The 21,259-nt window shown below is 42.4% G+C and overlaps 1 protein-coding gene across 1 annotated transcript in view; it reads left to right on the forward strand.

Annotated features, from left to right (window-relative positions):
* Positions 1 to 21,259, forward strand: part of TTC7B (tetratricopeptide repeat domain 7B) — a 248,079-nt gene that overhangs the window by 29,885 nt on the left and 196,935 nt on the right. Inside the window, exon 3 of the mRNA XM_011949417.1 lies at positions 13,236 to 13,366. Within this exon, the coding sequence (XP_011804807.1) occupies positions 13,236 to 13,366 (131 nt within the window). The remainder of the gene's footprint in view (positions 1 to 13,235; positions 13,367 to 21,259) is intronic.

A 21,259-nucleotide genomic window follows, 5' to 3' on the forward strand; every position in this document is an offset into this window, starting at 1 on the left:
TCTCTCTCTCTCTCTCTCTCCCTTTCTCTCTCTCTCTCTCCCCCTTTCTCTCTCTCTCTCTCTCTCTTTCTTTCTTTCGACAGGGTCCTGCTCTATCACCCAGGCTGGAGTGCAGTAGTGCGATCATAGCTCCCTGCAGCCCCAGACTCCTGGGCTCAAGTGATATTCCCACCTTGTCTTCCCAAAGTGTTGGGAATACAGGTGTGAGCCACTGCACTAGGATTGCTTTTCATTTTTGGAAACTTTGAGATCATTCGGGTGCAGTGAAAAAAAGTAGTTTTATAGAAAAGTCCATGAGTGGAGGGAACGCGGTGGTTCAGGGGAGCTTTCCGGGGTGCTTGCTTTTGCCTATGTAGGAAACCTAGAAATGTGGGAGTAGGGGTTGTGAGGGGGCGCTGTGGAGCCATGGCTGGTGGAGATCCACCATGTTAAGCCTTCTGCCAGCTGTTTGTCTCTGACTCCATGATCTCTTCAGCCTCTTCCCATTCTGGATTCTGCTCATGGTGGGCGACTGGATGGGTGTATTGCATGTGGCCGCTCATCTCAGGTTGCTGGTCAAAGCTTCCTGTTTATATTTAGACCGTGTAAGAAGAGTAAGAACCCTTTTATTGCCACTGACCCATATTCATATTTAATGTTGCTTGTGTTAGTCGGCTCCTCATTGGTTCTCTTTTTGGAGGCAAGCAGAGACTCAGAGAGTCCAGAGGAAGCTCACAGGGCTGGAGCTTTAGTTCAGGTCGACTGAGGTGCTTGTTGTTAATTCTTCCGTGACACCATGTCTGCCTCAGTCACTGTATTTTTAACATGCTTTTGAAAACATCTTTCTTGGCCAGACGCGGTGGCTCACGCCTGTAATCCCAGCACTTTGGGAGGCCGAGGTGGGCAGATCACCTGAGGTCAGGAGTTTGAGACCAGCCTGGCTAACATGGTGAAACCCCGTTTCTGCTAAAAATACAAAAAATTAGCTGAGTGTGGTGGCGTGTGCCTGTAATCCCAGTTACTCGGGAGGCTGAGGCAGGAGAATCGCTTGAACCCGGGAGGTGGAGGTTGCAGTGAGCGGAGATCGTGCCATTGCACTCTAGCCTGGATGATAAGACCAAAACTCCATCTCAAAAAAAAAAGAAAGAAAGAAAAGAAGACATCTTTGTCTCCACTAGAGGTGAAATTTCAAGGACAAAGAAATTTCTTAAGGGCAGAGTCCTGTTCTGTGAAGCCCACCCCTAGCCCAAAATCCTGCCTGCAGTTGGTGCCTAGTGAGAATTTGTGGAATGGAGCAAGCGCAGGACTCCTGTTCACTGGCTGCTCTCACTCCTTGTTATAGTTGGGGACCCCAGAGGCTACACTTACTCATCACTGGTGTGATGAGTCCCCTCTTCTTAGGAAGAAAACTAGAACCAAGACCAAAATTACAGAGCATCACGTGTTAGTAAGGTTGTGGGTCTGTGCCAAAATGTGCACTGTGCTTGATTGTGAACAGTGGGAATATGAATAGTTGTGATTGTCTTCTTGATGCTTTTCTGCATTTTTTAGCTACCCCTCAACAAAAATTGAGGAGGATTATCATTGTCCCAGGAAAGGTTATCCCTTTATTGGTGTATAAATTATCAATATGATATATGATTATGTATTAAATAACAGCTTGACTGAGATATTATTCACACACCATAAAATTCACCCATTAAAAGTGTACACCTCTGTGGTTTTAGTATATTCACATAGAATATCATATTGATTAGAGTACTTATCGAGTATTTACTGTGTGCCAGGCACTGAGCCAAGCCTTCTAATAATCAGTTGAAACAAGTGCTGTTTTGTTCATTTGCTTGAATAAGGAACAGAGGCTCTGTGATGTTACGTAGCTTGCTGCAAATCACTGAACTGGTAAATGGAGAAGCAAAGGTTTGAATCCAGGTCTGTCAGAAGCCCAGACATTTTCTTTTTTTTCTTTTTTTTTAAGTGACAGGGTCTTGCTCTTTTGCCCAGGCTGGCGTGCAGTGGCATGATCATGGCTCACTGTAATCTTGAACTCCTGGGCTCAAGTGGTCCTCTCCTCTCAGCCTCTTCAGTAGCTGGGACTACAAGTGTGCACTACCACGCACAGCTAATTAAAAAAAAAATTATTATTTTTTTTTAAAGAGGGGTTCTCACTATGTTACACAGGCTGGTCTCAAACTCCAGGCCCCAAGTAATCCTTCGGCCTTGGCCTCCCAAAGCACTAGGATTGCAGGTATGAGCCACTGTGCCCAGCTCTGCATTTTCACTCTTAATATTTGATCCAGCAGTTCAGCAGTTAAATAGCAGAGGTGATTTTTAGAAGGAAGATGAAAAATAATATAACAAGACAGGTTACCACGTGGTCCACCCTAGGTGTATGTCTAATTCCATCCCTAGGTATATATCTAAGAGAACTGGAAATGTGTGCCTGCACAAGAGCCAGTACCTGAATGCTCATAGCAGCATTTTCAAACATCCCCCAAGTGGAGACAACCCAATTGTTCGTCAACTGATAAATAAATAAAAAGTGATCTATCCATACAATGGAATATTATTTGGCAACGAAAAGGAATGAAGTTTTTGAGTTAGATAGAGGTCATGGCTGTGTAATATTGTGAATGTGCTAAATGCTACTGAAATAATCATTTAAAAATGATTAATTTTATGTTATGTGAATTTCACCTCAGCTGAAAAAAAAGAAGGAAGTTCTGATATTTGTTATAATAGCTGTGAATCTTGAAAACATTATACTAAGTCAAAGAAGCCACATACAAAAGATCACATACTGTATGATTCCATTTATATGAACCATCCAGAAGCGACAAATACATAGAGACAGAAAGCAGATTAGCAGTTCCCAGGGGCTGAGAGAAGGGTAGAATAGGGAGGAACTGCTGATAGAGATGGGACTTTTCTTTTTTTTTTTTGAGACGGAGTCTCATCGCTCTGTCGCCCGGGCTGGAGTGCAGTGGCCGGATCTCAGCTCACCGCAAGCTCCGCCTCCCGGGTTTACGCCATTCTCCTGCCTCAGCCTCCCGAGTAAGCTGGGACTACAGGCGCCCGCCACCTCGCCCGGCTAGTTTTTTGTATTTTTTAGTAGAGACGGGGTTTCACCGTGTTAGCCAGGATGGTCTCGATCTCCTGACCTCGTGATCCGCCCGTCTCGGCCTCCCAAAGTGCTGGGATTACAGGCTTGAGCCACCGCGCCCGGCCGAGATGGGACTTTTCAGGGGGTGATGAAAATGTTCTGGAATTAGCTAGAGGCGACTATGTGAATATACTAAAACCACAGAGGTGTACACTTTTAATGGGTGAATTTTATGGTGTGTGAATAATATCTCAATCAAGCTGTTATTTAATATATACAAAAGTAATATAATAAACAAATAAAATTCTTCTACTTGGAGACTTTCCAACCTACTGTTACCTAAATCTAATAATGAGGTAATAAATAATAATAATCAGAAGTTCCTGTTTTCTGAGTGTCTGCTATGTGCCAGGCACTGTTCTCAGCATGTAGTATTTTTGCATGTAAAGTCAGCTGTGGATTAGAAAGCAAGGAGTCTGGCTTCAGATCCCACATGGTCGCTCCGCTGTACTGCTTTACATATAAAGACAGATACATCAAAGAGATGAGAGTGGGAGGTAGAGGCCGAGAATGAGAACTCAGGAGTTAGGCTGTCTGGGTTGGAATCCTAGCTCTGCCACTTACCAGTTGTACACTCTTGGGTGAGTTACTTGACAGATTAGAGCCCTAGTTTCCTTATCTCCAATGTGGAGATGATAGTAAATCCGCCCTCGTAGGGTTCTCACATAGGGTTCCCTCACAGCGTTTATAGATGAATTATCGCAGACTCTGAGAACAGTATCTGGCACGTAACTAGCACCCAATACATGTTATCTCTATTACTATTATAGGGTTACTAAATAGAGACTGAAAGAGCATAAATTCAAGTTGCAAACTCTCATTTAGTGAGCATTTCAGGTTGAGCTAGCATCTCATTTGCTCACAGAATTATGGAGCCGGAAGGGACATTGAAAGACCATCTGCTCTCGCAAGGGAATGTCTAATCCAAGGCTGGCTTCCTCTTCATTTATGAGGGAGGTGTGTGTGTGTGTGTACCTGTGTGCACACCTCCTAAGAAGGATATGCTGTCTCTGGCAGGAAAACAGCAATTCAGGAAAGCACCTAGAAGGGACCAACTGTGACTCCCAGCCAAGAGACCTCCAAAAATCATAGATGCTCTGGATTGACAGGGACCTCACAGGGGATGCAGGCCAGCGTCCCTGTCCCTCTGCTTCCCCCCAGCATTTGGTGGTTTCCATCGGTATCTTCTCCTCTCCTCTACACCCCCACACAGGGCCTTGTCCTCCTATTGAGCTAAGTCTATCTGACACCCGTGGGAGCCCAGCCTTTCTAGAGGCAAGAACACAAGACCAGCCATCGGGGCTGCCCTTGCCAAGGCTTTGCTTTGTGTCTCTTGAATCTCTTTTCCTGAGTTTCTTTTCATCCTTGGAAATTGAGACCCTTGGACATTGTCTTATCTCCTTTGAAGGCTATACCACGGGGCTGGGTTATCAGAAACTTGCTGCTATAATAAAGGCTTTCTGGTACTTTCAGTTATAAACACCCCTGTGGGTCATGTTATGGCAAAGCATCAGGGTGTACCTGTCCCAGGCCTGGCTTCCAGAGAAGTAGTTAAGATAAATGAGGAAGCAGTGCCTAGAGTTGCAGTACATAGTTCATGTCATTATATTTTATAGTCTTTTCTTGCATTACATAACTTTACAAGGAATTAATTTCCTGTCCATTTCAATGCAGTTCAAAAAAATCAAAATATTTGTTTTGGCTGTGAGTCTCTTAGAGTTGTACAGCTCCAGGCAGGACCTCTGTAGTTCAACCCTTCATGACACAGATAAGGAACAGGAGGTCCAGCGATCCGGGGAATTGCCTAGGGTGATGCAGCTCTGGTAGGAAAGAAAATCAGTGCCCTAAAGTTCTAGACTTTGATTTCTTGCCTTTTCAACTTGAAACTCATTTTTATTGTCATTGCTGTTATTGAACACTAAATAGGCTGCTGTCAACAGCTCAGTGAGACAGGAGATTGTGAGCAGCACTTTGTAGTTAGATAGACCAGGGGTCGGAACCTGGCTTTATCATTTACTAGCTTTGGAGCCCTTAATTCAGTCTTATCTGTAAGGTGGTGTTAACACCTTCCTCTCAGGGTGGCTGTGGGAATTAGAAATAGGGTGTGTCATATCCCAGGCCTAGTGCTGGGTGCTGAGAAGGGCTTTGATAAATCAACCTTTATTATTATTGAAACTGAAGTCTTACATACCCAGATAAGGCTCCTAGCTGAGGGATCTCAAATTTAGACAGACATGAAAGAATTTGGGGTGCTAACCCCTCAGTGATCACTGGATTTTCAGGCAATGAGATGTGTAACTCTCTCCACGTCCTCAGCCAAACTTCCAGAGAATCTAAAGGCCTTGGGGAGAGAAAATAGCTCCCTGTCAGAGCTATTGAGCCTGAATCTTTCTTTTTTTAAATTAAATTTTTTATAGAGATGGGGTCTCAATATGTTATGCAGGCTGGTCTTGAACTCCTGAGCTTAAGCAGTGCTCCCACCTTGGCCTCCCAGAGTGCTAAGATTATAGGCATGAGCCTCTGCACCAGGCCCTTAATCTTGATGCGGAAGGAAGCAAGGAGTGGAGAGTCCGGTTTGTTATACTATATTCTGTTAGTTACACCTAAATAGAACAGTTCAGAGTTAGTTACACCTAAATAGAACTATATTCTGTTAGTTACACCTAAATAGAACAGTCCAGAGGCTGGGCATGTTTGAGCTCTTAAAAGTATAGAGGGTCCTCAGCCTGCTTCTCAGCTAGCTGCCCAGTACCCCTCCCAGTGTGATGTCCTGTTGGTCTACTGGCCTCTGTCTAACACCTTTGCTTTCCACACTCTACCCTGTGCACTCAGAAGTTCTTGTTGCCCCTCTAGGACATTACCCAGAGCAGGATGCATTGGCCCCAGCTCCCTTATAAGGGGCTTGCACTTCTGTCTCCTGCATAGACCTTGGGCAAGTCACTTAACTTTTCTGAGACTCTCATTCTTTTCCCACAAGATAGAGAGGAGAATAGTACCTATTGAACAGGACCAAACAGGCACATGGAAGGGGTTTGAAAGCAAGTGTAATTATAATTTTATCATCATTAATTTATTTAAAATGTGTTACCTAGGCTGGGGCCAGTGGCTCATGTCTATAATCCCAACACTTTGGAAGGCCAAGGCAGGAGGATCTCTTGAGGCCAGGAGTTTGAGACCAGCTTGGACAACATAGTGAGACACTGTCTCTACAAAAAATAAAAAAGAAATAAATAAAAAGAAATTAGCAAGGTGTAGTGGCACACACCTATAGTCCTAGCTACTCAGGAGGCTGAGGCAGGAGGATTGCTTTGAGCCCAGGAGTTCAAGGCTGCAGTGAGCTGTGATTATGCCACTGTACTCTAGCCTGGTAGACAGAGTAAAACCCTATCTCTTAAAAATAAAGTAAAATGTGTTACTCTTCTTAGAAAGGGCATTTCAGAAGTGAGTTTATCTGTGGGAACGCTCTTGTGTGGCAGGGAGATAAATTTTGGGTTGCATTCGTTATTCTTTAAATCACACAACTCAGCCAGCCACTTTTAGCACTCATGCTTTAGAACTGGTCATGGTTGATGAGAAAGCACTGAATTTCCACCCTTTTTGTACATAGCTTTCGCTTTGGAAATGTAGATCTTACTGAGATGTTTACTAAGCATTGCTGTCATACCACTATTTTTCAAGTCTGCTTTTCACTTACTTTTGTCATGCATGTCTCTGGAAAAAAGGAAAATAACTAAAAACACTATTGATGATAGCTTCCCAAATTGACAGTACATCATCTGACATTTTAATGGGGACCAATTTTGTCCATGACCTCAGGACTCTGCTTCTCAGACAGTGTTGATATGATCCTGGACTCTCGAAAATTTATAGACCAGTCCAGAGGGCCTGTAAATAGCTTCTGACAGAGAACTAAATTTTCTGGAACTGAGCTGCGTAGGCACAAACTCACTGTGATAAATCAAGACTATGCCATTGCTCTGAGATGTGTCCAGTGGCACATGGAATAAATGCATAGCATTTGGGAGAGGGAAAGGAACAATACTTAATTAATTTAATACCTCAAAGGGCCTCCTGCCCAAAAATAGACTTGTTGCTAGGAATCAATTTGCCAGCTCAGACTTTGGGTGTCCACATACCTGCCTAATTAGAACATGACCCCACAGGAAACACTAGTTTCTCCTCACTGTGGAGGATTAAGTTGTGTAGCTGGTTTGAGTCTTCTTACTGACCATACATGACTGTGGATTGCTGCCCTAGATGATTGGTTTTCAAGTATTTTAGAACACAATAAAATATAGATGATAGTAAAATTTTGTTGAACTGGATTTGGCCTTTCTTTGATTCACTGGGCTTGGCAAGTCTCTGAGAGCCTTGGTCATTTCCATGAGCATTAGTGGTCAGAGTCCAGCCTGAAGCAGTGCAAAATGCCTAAAAGTACACTCAATTTTTCCTGACCCTTTGACATACTCTGGGGAATTAGTTTTTTAAATATTAAATCCCTGATAATCAAGTTGCACAATATTCTTGCTTTTCATATAAGCAGAAGGCAGACTATGAAACAATCTATCTCTTTTTGTTGCTTTTGGTGGTTTTAATTTTGCATAAGTGAGCACTTAAAGCATATTTGGGAAGGTAATGCTTCCAAATTTGCGATTTGCTTTTGAGTAGCTTTGGAACTATTCTGGCAAATGGTGAATTTGTTCCTTTTATTATATTCTCTTCCAATGAAAATGTCAAGAGGTTATAAAAGTTCACACTAGAGAGAGGCTACTTATTGATTATTTTCAATTGCATAAACAACATTGGTGCTAACTGGAAAGAGTATGAACATTGAGCACCTAGGATGGAGGGCCACTGAGAGTTATTAGAACCATATTCCTTACTTCAGAAAGTTCAGTAGAGACGTGGATGATAAAAATAGACCTACATCAAATTTCTAGAGATGAAAACTACCATGTCTGATATGAAAAGTACACTGGATGTGATTAATGGCAGATTAGACATTACAAAGGAAAAGATTAGTGAACTTGAAGACATAGCAATAGAAATTGTCCAAAATGAAAGAAAGAAAAATTATTATTATTGGCCAGGCACAGTGGCTCACGCCTGTAATCCCAGTACTTTGGGAGGCCGAGGCAGGTGGATTGCCTGAGGTCAGGAGTTCGAGACCAGCCTGACTAACATGGAGAAACCCCGTCTCTACTAAAAATACAAAATTAGCCAGGCGTGGTGGTGCATGCCTGTAATCCCAGCTACTTGGGAGGTTGAAGCAGGAGAATCGCTTGAACCCATTGTACTCCAGCCTGGGCAACAAGAGGAAACTCCATCTCACAAAAAAAAAAAAAAAAAATTATTTTTTAAGTGGAAACACCACAAGTGATCTGTAGAACAACTTCACATGGCCTAATATGTACGTAAAGTCCCCTAAGGAAGGAAGAGGGTGACATAAATATTTTTGAAGAAAAAATGACTGGATGTTTTTCAAATTTTATGGAAACTATAAACCATCAGTTCCAGGAAGCTCGACAAAGGCCAAGCACTTCATAATCTAAATTGATCATAACCAGTGATAAAGATAAAATCTTAAAAGCAGCCAGAAAAAAAGACATATTATATACAAATGAACAAACATAAGGGTGATAGCAGAATTATTGTCAGAAACTATGCAAGTGAGAATACAGCGGAGCAGCACCTTTGAGAGTAATGGAGGGGAAAAAAGCAAACTTAACCCTGAATTCCATACTCCGTGAAATGTCTCTCTAAAATTAGAGCTAAAGTAAGCATTTTCAAGGCAGAGAGTAGCTGAAAGAAATCAGCGGGAGCAGAACTACCCCACAAGAAATATTGATACCAGGAGGAAATATGAATTTACACAAAAGAACAAAAACAGCTGGAAATTATGATTTGATGAAGATACAATAATTTTTCCTTATGATCTAAATGTTTAAATAAATTGACTAAACAAAAATAATAACCACATAGGGTAAGGTTTTTAACCTGTGTAAAAATAAAATGTACATAAGATAATAAAGGCTGGGAGAGAAATGGAAGTATGCAATTGTAAAGGTCTTATACTATATGTGAAGTAGTATAATATCATTTAAAATAGGGGCTGGGCATGGTGGCTCAAGCCTGTAATCCCAGCACTTTGGGAGGCCAACACAGGTGGATCACTTGAGGTTAGGAGTTCGAGACCAGACTGGCCAACATTGTAAAACCCCGTCTCTACTAAAAAAAGAAAAAACATTAGCTGGGTGTGATTTTGCGCACCTGTAGTCCCAGCTACTGGGAGGCTGAGTCACGAGAATCACCTGAACCCAGGAGGTGGAGGTTGCAGTGAGCCAAGATCGTGCCACTGTACTCCAGCCTGGGCAACAGAGTGAGACTCCGTCCCAAACAAAGCAAAACAAAGTAGACTATGCCAAATTAAACCCTGAAGTAATCACTGACATGGAAAATAACAATTTTAGTGAAAAGCCAATAAATAAAATAAAATGTAAAAATTCTCAAATAGATGACAGATAAAAGGAGAAAAAGGGGCCGGGTGCGGTGGCCCAAGCCTGTAATCCCAGCACTTTAGGAGGCCGAGACGGGCGGATCACGAGGTCAGGAGATCGAGACCATCCTGGCTAACATGGTGAAACCCCGTCTCTACTAAAAATACAAAAAAAAAAACTAGCCGGGTGAGGTGGCAGGCACCTGTAGTCCCAGCTACTGGGAGGCTGAGGCAGGAGAATGGCGTGAATCCGGGAGGCGGAGCTTGCAGTGAGCTGAGATCCAGCCACTGCACTCCAGCCTGGGCGACAGAGCGAGACTCCGTCTCAAAAAAAAAAAAAAAAAAAAGAGAAAAAGGAAAAATAGAACAGATGGGACAAATGAAAAACAAATAGCAAAGTGGTTGATTTAAACCTATCTGTTGAAAAAATTACATTAAATATAAATGATTTAAATACCCTATTTAAAAAGTAGAGATTGTCAGATTGGAAAATAAGCAAAACTCAACTCTGTTGGCTACAAGAAATACACTTTAAATACCAAGACACAATAGATTAAAAGTAAAGGGATGAAAAAATTTACCATGCTAACACTAATCAAATGAAGGCTATAGTATCTATATTAATATCAAAGCAGGTTTTAGAGCAAAGATGTCAGTCCATCAAAATAATATAACAGTTCCAAAGGTTTATGATCTTAATAACAGAGCTCTAAAATACATGAAACAAAAAAAAATTTCTCCTATTTCAAGGAGAAATAGGCAAATGCACAGTTATGTTTGGGGATTGCAATATCCATGTTTCAATAAATGACAAAGCAAGTGGACAGATGATTGGTAAGGATATAGATGCCTTGGGACAACACAACATACCAACTTGACCTAATCGACATTTATATGACATTCCACCCAATAACAACAGAGTCACATTCTTTTCAAATGTAACATTTACCAAGATTGACCATATGCAGGGTCAGAAACAAGTTTTAACAAAATTAGGAGACTTCAAATGTGTTCTCTGGACTGTGTCAGAGGTCCTCAAGACTACCATCAGGCATTGATGTACTGGAAAGACTCTCATAGCTTAGAAAAGCTGTTATACTCATGGTTACAGTTTATTACAGCAAATGGATATAGATTAAAATCAGTAAAACCAAAAAGGCACATAGGGCAGAATTCAGGAGAGACCAGGCTCAAGCTTCCGGTTTTCTTCTCCCAGTGGAGTCCTATGGACAGTGCTTAATTCTCCCTGCAATGAAGTGTGACAGCACTTTTGAAATATTGCCAATCAAGGAAGATCACCTGAGCTACCTTGGTGCCCAGGGATTTTATTAGGGGTCAGTCACATAAGCATGGAGCACCCATGTTACTGACCTTAGTCAGTCTCCAGCCCCTACAGAGATCAGACTGATACAGCATGGCCGTAGTACTCTGCCTTAAATGACGTTGTTAGCATAAACTATCTGGTATGGCTTAAGGCCCCAAATAAACAAAGACACTTGTCAGGTAGGATATTCCAAGGGCTTAGAGTTTTTCTCCTAGGAACTGGTAAGGGCCAGTCCTCCCTTTGGAATGTACAGGGTTTAAACATCCCAAGGCTCTAAGTCAGCCCTTTACTGCACAGATCATGATGGAATTAACTTGGAAATCAGTAAAAGAAAGATCTTGGAAAACTCCCAAATATTTGGAAACTAAATAACACACTTCTAAAGAAGAAAGCAAAAATTAAATTAGAAAATATTGTGAACTGAATATCAAAATTTGTAGGATGCTGCTAAAGCAGTCCTTACGGAGAAATTGCGGACACTAAATACCTATATTAGGAAAGAAAAAAGGTCCAAAATTAGTAATTTCCACCTCAAGAAACTAGAATAGGAAGTGCAAATAAAGCCCAATGTATTCAGAAGAAAGGACATAATAAAGATCAGAGTGGAAATAAATGAAATCGAAAACAGAAGGATAGAGAAAAATCAATGAAACCAAAGTCAATGAAATCAAGAAATCTTTATTGAGAATTTCAGTAAAATTGGTAAACCTCTGATATCAGGAAGAAAAGATAGAAATTGCCAATATCAGGAATGAGAGAGGTGCCATCTACTAGAGATTCTACAGGTACTAAAGGATTATGGAATATTATGGACAGCTCTATACCAATAAATTTGACAACTCAAAAGAAATGGACAAACTATTTGGAAGATATAAACTACTAAAGCTCACTCAAGAAGAAAGAGATAATCTTAATGACCCTATATCAAAGAAATAGAATTTGTAATCGAAAAGCTGCTCATAAAGAAAACTCCAGGTCCAGATGGCTTTACTGGTGAATTCTATAAAACATTTAAGTACAAAATAATATCAATTCTACACAAACACTCTCAGAAAATCGAAGGAGAGGGAATATTTCTCAAGTCATTTTGTGAGGTTAGTATTTACCTGATATCAAACCCAGGTATGGAGGCATTTCAAGGAAACTTTAGGCAAACATTCCTCAGAAACATAAATGACAAAATTTGAGGCCAGGCACGGTGGCTCACACCTGTAATTCCAGCACTTTGGGAGGCTGAGTCGGGCAGATCACCTGAGGTCAGGAGTTCGACACCAGACTGGCCAACATGGTGAAACCCCGTCTCTACTAAAAATTAAAAAAAAAAAAACATTAGCCAGGTGTGGTGGAATGTACCCATAGTCCCAGCTACTTGGGAGGCTGAGACAGGAGAATCGCTTGAACTCAGGAGGTGAAGGTTGCAGTGAGCCGAGGTTGCGCCGCTGCACTCCAGCCTAGGTGACAGAGTGAGACTACATCTCCAAAAAAAAAAAAAAAAAGAAAGAAAAACTGAAGGCAAATTTTAACACATCAAATACAAAAATATAAAAAAGGATAATTCATCTGGCCAAGTGGTGTTTTTGCTGGGAAAGGAAGGTTGGTTTAACATTTGACGATCAGTCGATGTAACTTACCACATTTAAAAACTAAAAGTGAAAAAGCTGTATGATTATCTCAATGAACATGGAGAAAGGATTTGAGCAAATCCAACACTGATTCTTGATAGAAACTCTCAGCAAAATTGGTGTAGAAGGCACCTTCCTCAACCTGGTAAAGGGTGTCTAACACAAACTTATAATCTCAATGCTTTCTGACTGAATGTTTTCTCCCTAAGATCAGGAATAAGATAGGGATATTTATTCTCACCACTTCTTCTTTCTTCTTCTTCTTCTTTTTTTTTTTTGGAAGACAGGGTCTCCATCTGTTGCCCAGGCTGGAGTGCAGTGGTGCAGTCATGGCTCACTGCAGTCTGGAACTCCTGGGCTCAAGCGATCCTCCCACCTCAGCCTCCCAAGTAGCTGGGATTGCAGGTGTGCACCACCACGGCTGGCAGTTGCTGTCGCCACTTCTATTCAGCATAGTACTGGAGATTCTTGCCAGTGCAATAAGGCAATCAATAGAAATAAAAAGCATCCAGATTGAAAAGGGGGACGTAAACTGTCTATTTGCAAACAACATGATGTTCTACAACCATCTTCTGGCCCTCTAGAGCAATATTTAAAAATGGAGCCTTATGAAAAAAACTCACTCAGTTTTTGTGTCTGATTTTTTTTAAGGACTTTGTTTGGAAAAGCTGCCTATTTCTTCTTCTACCAGTAATCTCCATGTGGACCGGGAACAGGATGTCATCACCTGTTATGAGAAAGCAGGGGACATTGCACTCCTGTACCTCCAAGAGATAGAAAGGGTAAGTGAGGACCATGTGTTTGTTCTGATAACTTTTTCCCTCAAATCAGATAGTGGACGCTGTGATTAATCTCTAGGAAGCTTTCAACTTGTCTGTCTCTCTGTGCAAAGCTTCACTTGTACTCCTTAAAGCCAAGGAGAGGATGGTAGTGATTGCTGTACCTTATGAAAAATAGATGGTTGGGCCGGCGTGGTGGCTCACGCCTGTAATCCTAGCACTTTGGGAGGCCGAGGTGGGTGGGTCATCTGAGGTCAGGAGTTCAAGACCAGCCTGGCCAACATGGTGAAACCCCGTCTCTACTTAAAATACAAAAGTTAGCTAGGTGTGGTGGCAGGCATCTATAATCTCAGCTACTTAGGAGGCTGAGGCAGGAGAATTGCTTGAACCCAGGAGACAGAGGTTGCAGTGAGCCAAGGTTGCACCACTTCACTGTAGCCTGGGGAAAAGAGCTAAACTCAATCTTACAAAAAGAAAGGAAGAAAGAGAGAGAGAGAGAGAGAGAGAAAACTAAATGGTTCAGTGTTTGCGAAGCATTTTAGCATTCTCTGAGCAGAAATGACAGTGTGCATCTATCTGTTCATACCTTCAGCACCCTGAAGCTGGCCAGCCACCCCTGTTTTCCTAATAAAATGGGTTGAGCTTCATTTGTACTTGTGTGAACTATGCCAAGATCTGTTCGTCTGGGGTTTGGGAGGCTTTACCTTGACGGATGTGGCTAAGGTCTGCTGGGGATGTGGACCAAAGTGGACTGAGCTGAGTATGTCAAGTATCCCTGGAGACCATCAGGGATGGTCTGCTCTCAGCCGTCAGCGCTTCGCCTGTGGTATGGGTGATGGAAAAGAGCAGCTGACAAGAGGGACTCTGAGCAGAGAACGAGTGAGCTCGGGGCTCTGAGCTCGCAGCCTCAGACAGAGGAGGTTGGAGGCTGGAAGCTGGATGGGGCCAGGGAGCTGGAGGCAACATCCCTGTTTCAGATTCTCATCTTTGGGTTCTGCTCTTTACTAAGTTTCTTCACCTCTTAGCCTCGGTTTTTCCATCCATAAAAAGAACATAATCATAGTTCCTACTTCATGAAGTTTTTGTGAGGATTACATAAAGTCTTGTGAATAAAGGCACTTAGCCCAGATTCGGGAACATATTGGATTCTTGGTAAATGTCACTTATTTTTATTAATAACAATAGCTCCTAGCAGTTGCTGTTGCTGGCAGTGTTTCCTGGCGTTCTCACCAAGGACACTGCTATTGACCCCTTCAGACCCAGAGATGTACCCTACGAGAGTGTTTGAAGTGATTAGAAATCCTGTGAGACTTTGACAATGATTAGAGGTCTTGTTTTCCAGCAATTTTCTGGGCTCCTTGTTTTTATAAGGATCACAATAGAGAGAGACTGCCACAGTCTCCCTAGCTTTTGTTACTTTATAAATGAACAGACAGGAAGTAACTTTTTTTCATAAATCATGTTGTCATGTGTTGGTGCATATGATGTGCGTCAGAATTGCCTTTTTAGGAGGCAGGGAGATTAGAGTGAGAATCACAGCAGGAGAGGTGGAGAGAGTGATGGGAATAACATTTGACCTGGCCTCAACCAGAATGGATTATAAGCCATGGTTTAAGATATCTGGGAATTCAGGAAGATACATGTCTGTCTTGCCAAAATTATGTTCTATCAGAAGGTTGCTATGAGAAGAGAATTTGTTGTTGTTGTTATTCAGGATTTATGATATGAGCTTTAAAGGAATGATCATCTAGGCTGCTTAAAAAACCCCCATTATTTCCACTGTCTGCCTCCTTGATGGCCCGTGTTTGGCAGTGGAGAAGTCTGCTTATCCCAACTAAGCTGTTCCCGCTGACTACACAGCCCTGGCCACTTAGGGCCCTATCTTGCTGCCTACTCTCCACTGTTGTCCAGCCCTGTCACTTTGGAGCCGTCTTCTCCTGGCTGGGAGAAAGGAGGCTCATCTGTTACATATGTCTGTAGTGATGTAGGAATTGGTAGATCTGAATACACTTCTGTTATGTTCACTCACAACGCCCCATTCAGTGCTGGGTTCTTCAGCAGGACCATGAAGGAGACTTGTATAGTTGCAGGATTTAAAAGAAATCCTTTTCTTTGATTTTGGGGAAATGGTGATCATAGGATGTGGATTTTGAGAAGAAACTTGAGGTCTAGAAAGGGAGAGCCCAGGCACACACAGAAAGTTAGGCCTAAAACTAGTTTTAGAACACAACTCACATGACACCTAGTTTAGTGCTGGCTCACTTCATTTTCCCAGGCAGCTGCAAACAAAGAAAAAGCATGTCATTTCACCACACTCTTACTTAGAGAAAGTGCTCAATAAGGCTGGGTGTGATGGCTCATGCCTGTAATCCCAGCACTTTAAGAGGCTGAGGGAGGAGGATCACCTGAGGCCAGAAGTTTAAGATCAGCCTGGTCAACATAGTGAGACCTTGTCTCTACAAAAAAAGGAAGAGAGAGAGAAAGAGAGAGAAAGAAAGAAAGGAGGGAGAGAAGGAGAGACAGAGAGAAAAGAAAGAAAGAAAGGAGGGAGGGAGGAATGGAGGGAAGGAGAGAGAGAGAAATAAAATAAAGAAAAGAAAAGAGATTAGCTAGGCATGGTGGCACATGCCTGTAGTCCCAGCTACTTGGGAGGCTGAGGTGGGAGGATTGCTTGAGCCCAGAAGTTCGAGGCTGCAGTGAGCTATGATTGAATCACTACACTAAAAAAAAAAAAAAAGTCAATAAGTGTGTTTTATTTGACCAAGTAAGCTTTAGCTTTTGGTAGCATTTGGGAAGCAGTTTCTTTAGCCTAAGGTTAAATCTCAGCATAGGTATGCGATTTTCAAATTTCTGGCTCTGATTTTTCAGCATGAGTTTTCTGTTTTGGGAGACCAGTTTGGACCTCCCCAGATTTCAGCAAGCTGAGATATTAGCAATGAGAGAGATTGAATGAACCCAACATCTATTTTGACTGTAGTAAGTACTCAAGAAATTAACTGTTGATGAAGCAGAAGGTTAGCAGGGAGAATAACCTTCCTTAGGTGACCAACGGGCTTGGTGGAAGTTCGCAGGTTTTTATGTGGCAAGATAGTTGTGTGCTATGTAAGAGATACTTGATTGGCCTTTTTCTTTTTTTAAATTTTGAACTTAATTGACTTAATTTTGAACTCAATAAGAATTATATTGAATTGAAAACAGAAAAGGGAATGGAATCCGATAAAAGCCTTGAGCAAGCCAAGGCAAATAGGGCTTTGTTCTGGGAGCAGCCCTGCCAGGTCATCACACATGCTGTTCTGTTTGCTCTGCTGGGCAGAGGCGGCCTCTCCATGGTGCCCTGTCACTTCCCTGCCATTCTGGAGTGAAGAAACTTCTGCTTGCTGGGGACTTTGGGCATTTTATTTGTTAGTACTGGCTTTTAGCTTTATTCACTAGCAAGAGTAAAATTTGGGGAGGATTTTTGGAGACAGTTGGGAGTGTTGTGACCAGTGACTTTTCATGACTGTGCTTCTGAGGCAGTGCCGTTCTTTGAGTTCCTCTGGTAGTGGGGATGTTCGGTGATGATCTGGGATGTTCTGAGTTGTTGGTTTCCTGAAGGGCAGTGACACTTCAGAACGAGGACTGACTGACTTCCCCTCGAGGCAGCTGACAGAAGCTGTGGGAGGCTGCAGAGCACTGCAGGGAGTGACTGTCAGTGTTGGGACCCTGGCCTTGCCCCCTTTAGCTGTGGGACTTTGGACAGGTTGCTCAGCCTCTCTGTATCTCAGGATCCTCGTCTGTAAAACCGTAGTCCTAGTTGCCATGAGGCTGCTGTGAGGTGAGGTGGGTTAACTCATGTGCCTCCCAGCACGTTGTCAGCATGCAGTAAATGTCAGCTGTCTTGCCCCTATCTGTTCCTGTGTCACCTGGCTGTGGAATCTTTCTTAACTTTGGACAATTTCAGATATTTAGGTTAAAATCTAGAATATTATAAACATACTAGTTTGTTAAAAAGGTTAAAGGGGCCGGGTGTGGTGGCTCACACCTGTAATCCCAGCACTTTGGGAGGATGAGGTGGGCAGATCACCTGAGGTCAGGAGTTCGAGACCAGCCTGGCCAACATGGTGAAACCCCGTCTCCACTGAAAATACAAAAATTAGCCGGGCGTGGTGGCAGGAGCCTGTAATCCCAGCTACTTGGGAGGCTGAGGCAGGAGAATCACATGAACCTGGGAGGTGGACATTGCAGTGAGCCGAGATTGCACCACTGCACTCCAGCCTGGGCAACAGAGTTAGACTCCATCTCAAAAAAATAAAAAAAGTTAAATAATTTGTTTACGCAATAATTTTTTCATGAGAATTTGCCTTTCCCTTTCTTGTGCTGAAGCCAGTGGAACAACGTTTTGCCTGGAGTCCCCGTGTCTGGACTTCTCTGTTCACTCCTGGTCGTTTGACCTTGGTTTGTTTGTGTGTGCTTCCAGGGCGGGGCTCATTCTGCCTGACTGGCCTGGTTTCCTGGGGCGAGAGAAGTGGCCCTTGCTGAGAGCACCAGCATGTGCCAGGCAGGACCTAGGAGCTTTCCAGGTGTTCCTCTGCCCTCTGGTTCCAGACGCAGAGGCAGGGCCAAGAAAATGGGAATAAAGGAAAGCTGTGTGCATCCAAGATTTGTTTAATGTTGTTTTTGTTATATCAGAGTCACAGGGAAACCTACGAATAGTCTCTGAAAGTTTGTTTTCTGAAGGGGAATAACAGATACACTACCCCTAAAATTGAGCATATAAAATAATTTAACCAAATAAGTTACATTAGAGCAGATAGAATTAGAAATGGCATAGGATGGCCTTGATTAGTTTATCTTCAGATGATAGCATTATGCCAACAGTAAATAAAGTTATCCGCCCGGCGAGGAGCTTCTAGTGGTGCAGTGATGGGAATAAAGATGACTTCACCCTTGGATATCATAATATGAGCCCTGCTGTTGGCAGATGAAATAATCCTGTCTCTGTCCTTTGCATGCATCAGCCAACCAGCTGGTTATGGCTCTCTTGAGCAGGAGTAGAGCCAGGGTGGAACTTGACCTTCTGCTGACAGTTCATTTCTCTACACCCTATTTTAGAAAAGAAGTTAATGCTAAGTTATGGGGTACCCATAACATTTTATTGGCTGTTTTAGTGCTAAAGTTTCTAGAAGAAACACCAGGTCCCCAAATATTACAGTGCCCCATCTAGATTTCACTGGCAGCCTGGCCATGCCTTGAGTGGATTATGTTCTCCTGGCAGGAGGGACTTGCTGTGATGTTGCTGAGGTGTTGGATTCTGAACTGGATTAGATGCAGGATTCTGAACTGGATTAGATGCAGGTTACTGCAGGTCTTGAACTGGAACCAGGTGTCCTAGGAAAAGCACTCAGTGCTGCTGCTGAGAAAGGCAGAGCTGTGTCTCTAGAGGGCCAGGTGATTGTGCTTCTGACTTTAAAATGTGAGACATTAAAGAAAAGGCCAATACCTCCTTTCCTTCCCATTTCAGGCCTACCTTTTCACTCAGGCCGAAGCCAGAAGGGGACAGTTCATAGCTTGATGTAATATTTCCTTCAAGAGATGTCCAGAAACTGACTGGCTAGGCAGGTACTTCTGCTCTAGGCACTTCTGACTTTGAGCCCTTTATCTGGGAGCCTGCATTAGGAGGCTACCACACAGTGAAAACTGAGTTGGGAGAGTCTGGATACCAGGCAAGAGCAGTTGCTTATTTTAATTTTTGTATATTTCCTGTCTGTGTTTTCTTGTCTTGTTTTGTTTTGAGGCAGGGTTTCGCTCTGTCGCCCAGGCTGGAGTGCAGTGGTGCGATCTTGGCTCACTGCAGCTTCAACCTTGCAGACCGAAGAAATCCTCTTACCCCAGCCTCCCAAGTAGCTGGGACCACAGGCACACACCACCATGCCCAGCTGATTTTCTTATTTTTGTAGACATGAGGTCTCTCTGTGTTGCCCAGGCTGGTCTCACATGTGCGGCCTCTGCAATACGACGAACCTATTGTTGTGTTTAAGCTGTTGTAAATAATGCTTCCACACCAACTTCCTTCGGGTTGCTTTTTCTCTTGCTTTATGTTATTTCCTAAGGACAAATTCTCAGAAGTGAGGATATTTTTACTATTCTTGTTACTACGTATTGTGTCCAGTTGCTTTCTACAAGTTATACTAACCTCTTTTTTTTTGAGCTGGAGTTTCGCTCTTGTCTCCCAGGCTGGAGTGCAATGGCGTGGTCTTAGTTCACTGCAACTTCCGCCTTCCGGGTTCAAGCGATTCTCCTGCCTCAGCCTCCCAAGTAGCTGAGATTACAGGCACCTGCCACCATGTCTGGCTTATTTTTGTGTTTTTAGTAGAGACAGGGTTTCACCATGTTGGCCAGGCTGGTCTGGAGCTCCTGACCTCAGGTGATTCGAGACCTTGGCCTCCCAAAGTGCTGGGATTATAGGCATGAGCCACTGCACCCGGCCTCTACTAATTTCTTCTACCTATGACCGTATAGGAGAGTAGTGGTTTCTTTGCAACCTTGACAGGGCTGCTATTGTTTAAAAGTTATTTTACCAACATTGCTAAATAAAAATGGTACTTTGCAAGTTTAGTTTACATTTTTTCGATTACCAGTGAGGTTGAAATTTTTTTTATACTAGTTATATTACTAGTAGTATATACTAGTTATATACTAGTTATATTTCTATTTTCTTTTCTCAAAAATAGCATCACTGTTACCATACAGTTCACCCATTTAAATCGTTCAGTGGTTTTCAACATACTTCCAGAGTTCAGTAACCATCACCTATATTTAATTCCAGATTTTCATCACCTCAGAAAGAAACCTTGCAATCATTAGCAGTCAATCCCCATTTTATGTCCAGCCTCCCCAGCCCTAGGCAACTATTAATCTGCTGTCTTTCTCTGTAGATTTGCATATTCTGGACATTTCATAGAAATAGAATCATATGTCGGGTGCAGTGGCTCACGCCTGTAATCCCAGCACTTTGGGAGGCCGAGGGGGGGTGGATCACAAGGTCCGGAGTTCGAGACCAGCCTGGCCTATATGGTGAAACCCCATCTCTACTAAAAATACAAAAATTAGCTGGGTGTGATGGGGGGCACCTGTGGTCCCAGCTACTCGGGAGGCTGAAGTGAGGCAGGAAAATTGCTTGAACCGGGAGGTGGAGGTTGCAGTGAGCTGAGATTGTGCCGCTGCACTCCCACCTGGGCGACAGAGAGAGACTCCATCTCAAAAAAAGAAAAGAAAAGAAATAGAATCATATGATTCTTTTATGACTGGCTTCTTTGGCATAGCATCATGTTCTGAAAATTCGTTCATGTGGTAGCATGTATCAGTACTTTGTTTCTCTACATTGTTTAAATCATGGTGCCATTGTGTGGATATGTGCTACGTTGTGTTTATCCATTCACCAATTCATATGCATTTGGGTTGCTTTTACTTTTTGGCTATTATGAATGATGCTGCTATAAATATTTGTATGCAGGTTCCTGTGTAGACATATGTTTTCAGTTTTCTTTAGTATATTTACCAGTGGAATTTCTGGGTCATGTGGTAACTTTATGTTTGACCCTTTTTTGTCTGCTTATTCTTTTTGTCTAATTTTTGAAAGTGTTGTTTTTCTTACAGTTTGAATAAACTATGTCATAAGTATGTTAACTCTTTATCATATTTGCTCTGAATATTTTCCTAACCAGTAATTTTCCATGTTTAAGTTGCTTATAAATTTTGAATCTGTATATAGTTGAATCTGGTTATCTTTTCAATTATATTTTATTTTACTGTTTTTAAAACTTGAATGTTGGAATAAACCTCCCTAGGATTTGGTAATTTTCAACCATTTTCCATATATATGTATGTGTGTGTGTGTGTGTGTGTGTATATATACAT

Source organism: Colobus angolensis, unplaced genomic scaffold (assembly GCF_000951035.1).
Source record: "Colobus angolensis palliatus isolate OR3802 unplaced genomic scaffold, Cang.pa_1.0 Scaffold3, whole genome shotgun sequence".
Classification (NCBI taxonomy): Eukaryota; Metazoa; Chordata; class Mammalia; order Primates; family Cercopithecidae; genus Colobus; species Colobus angolensis.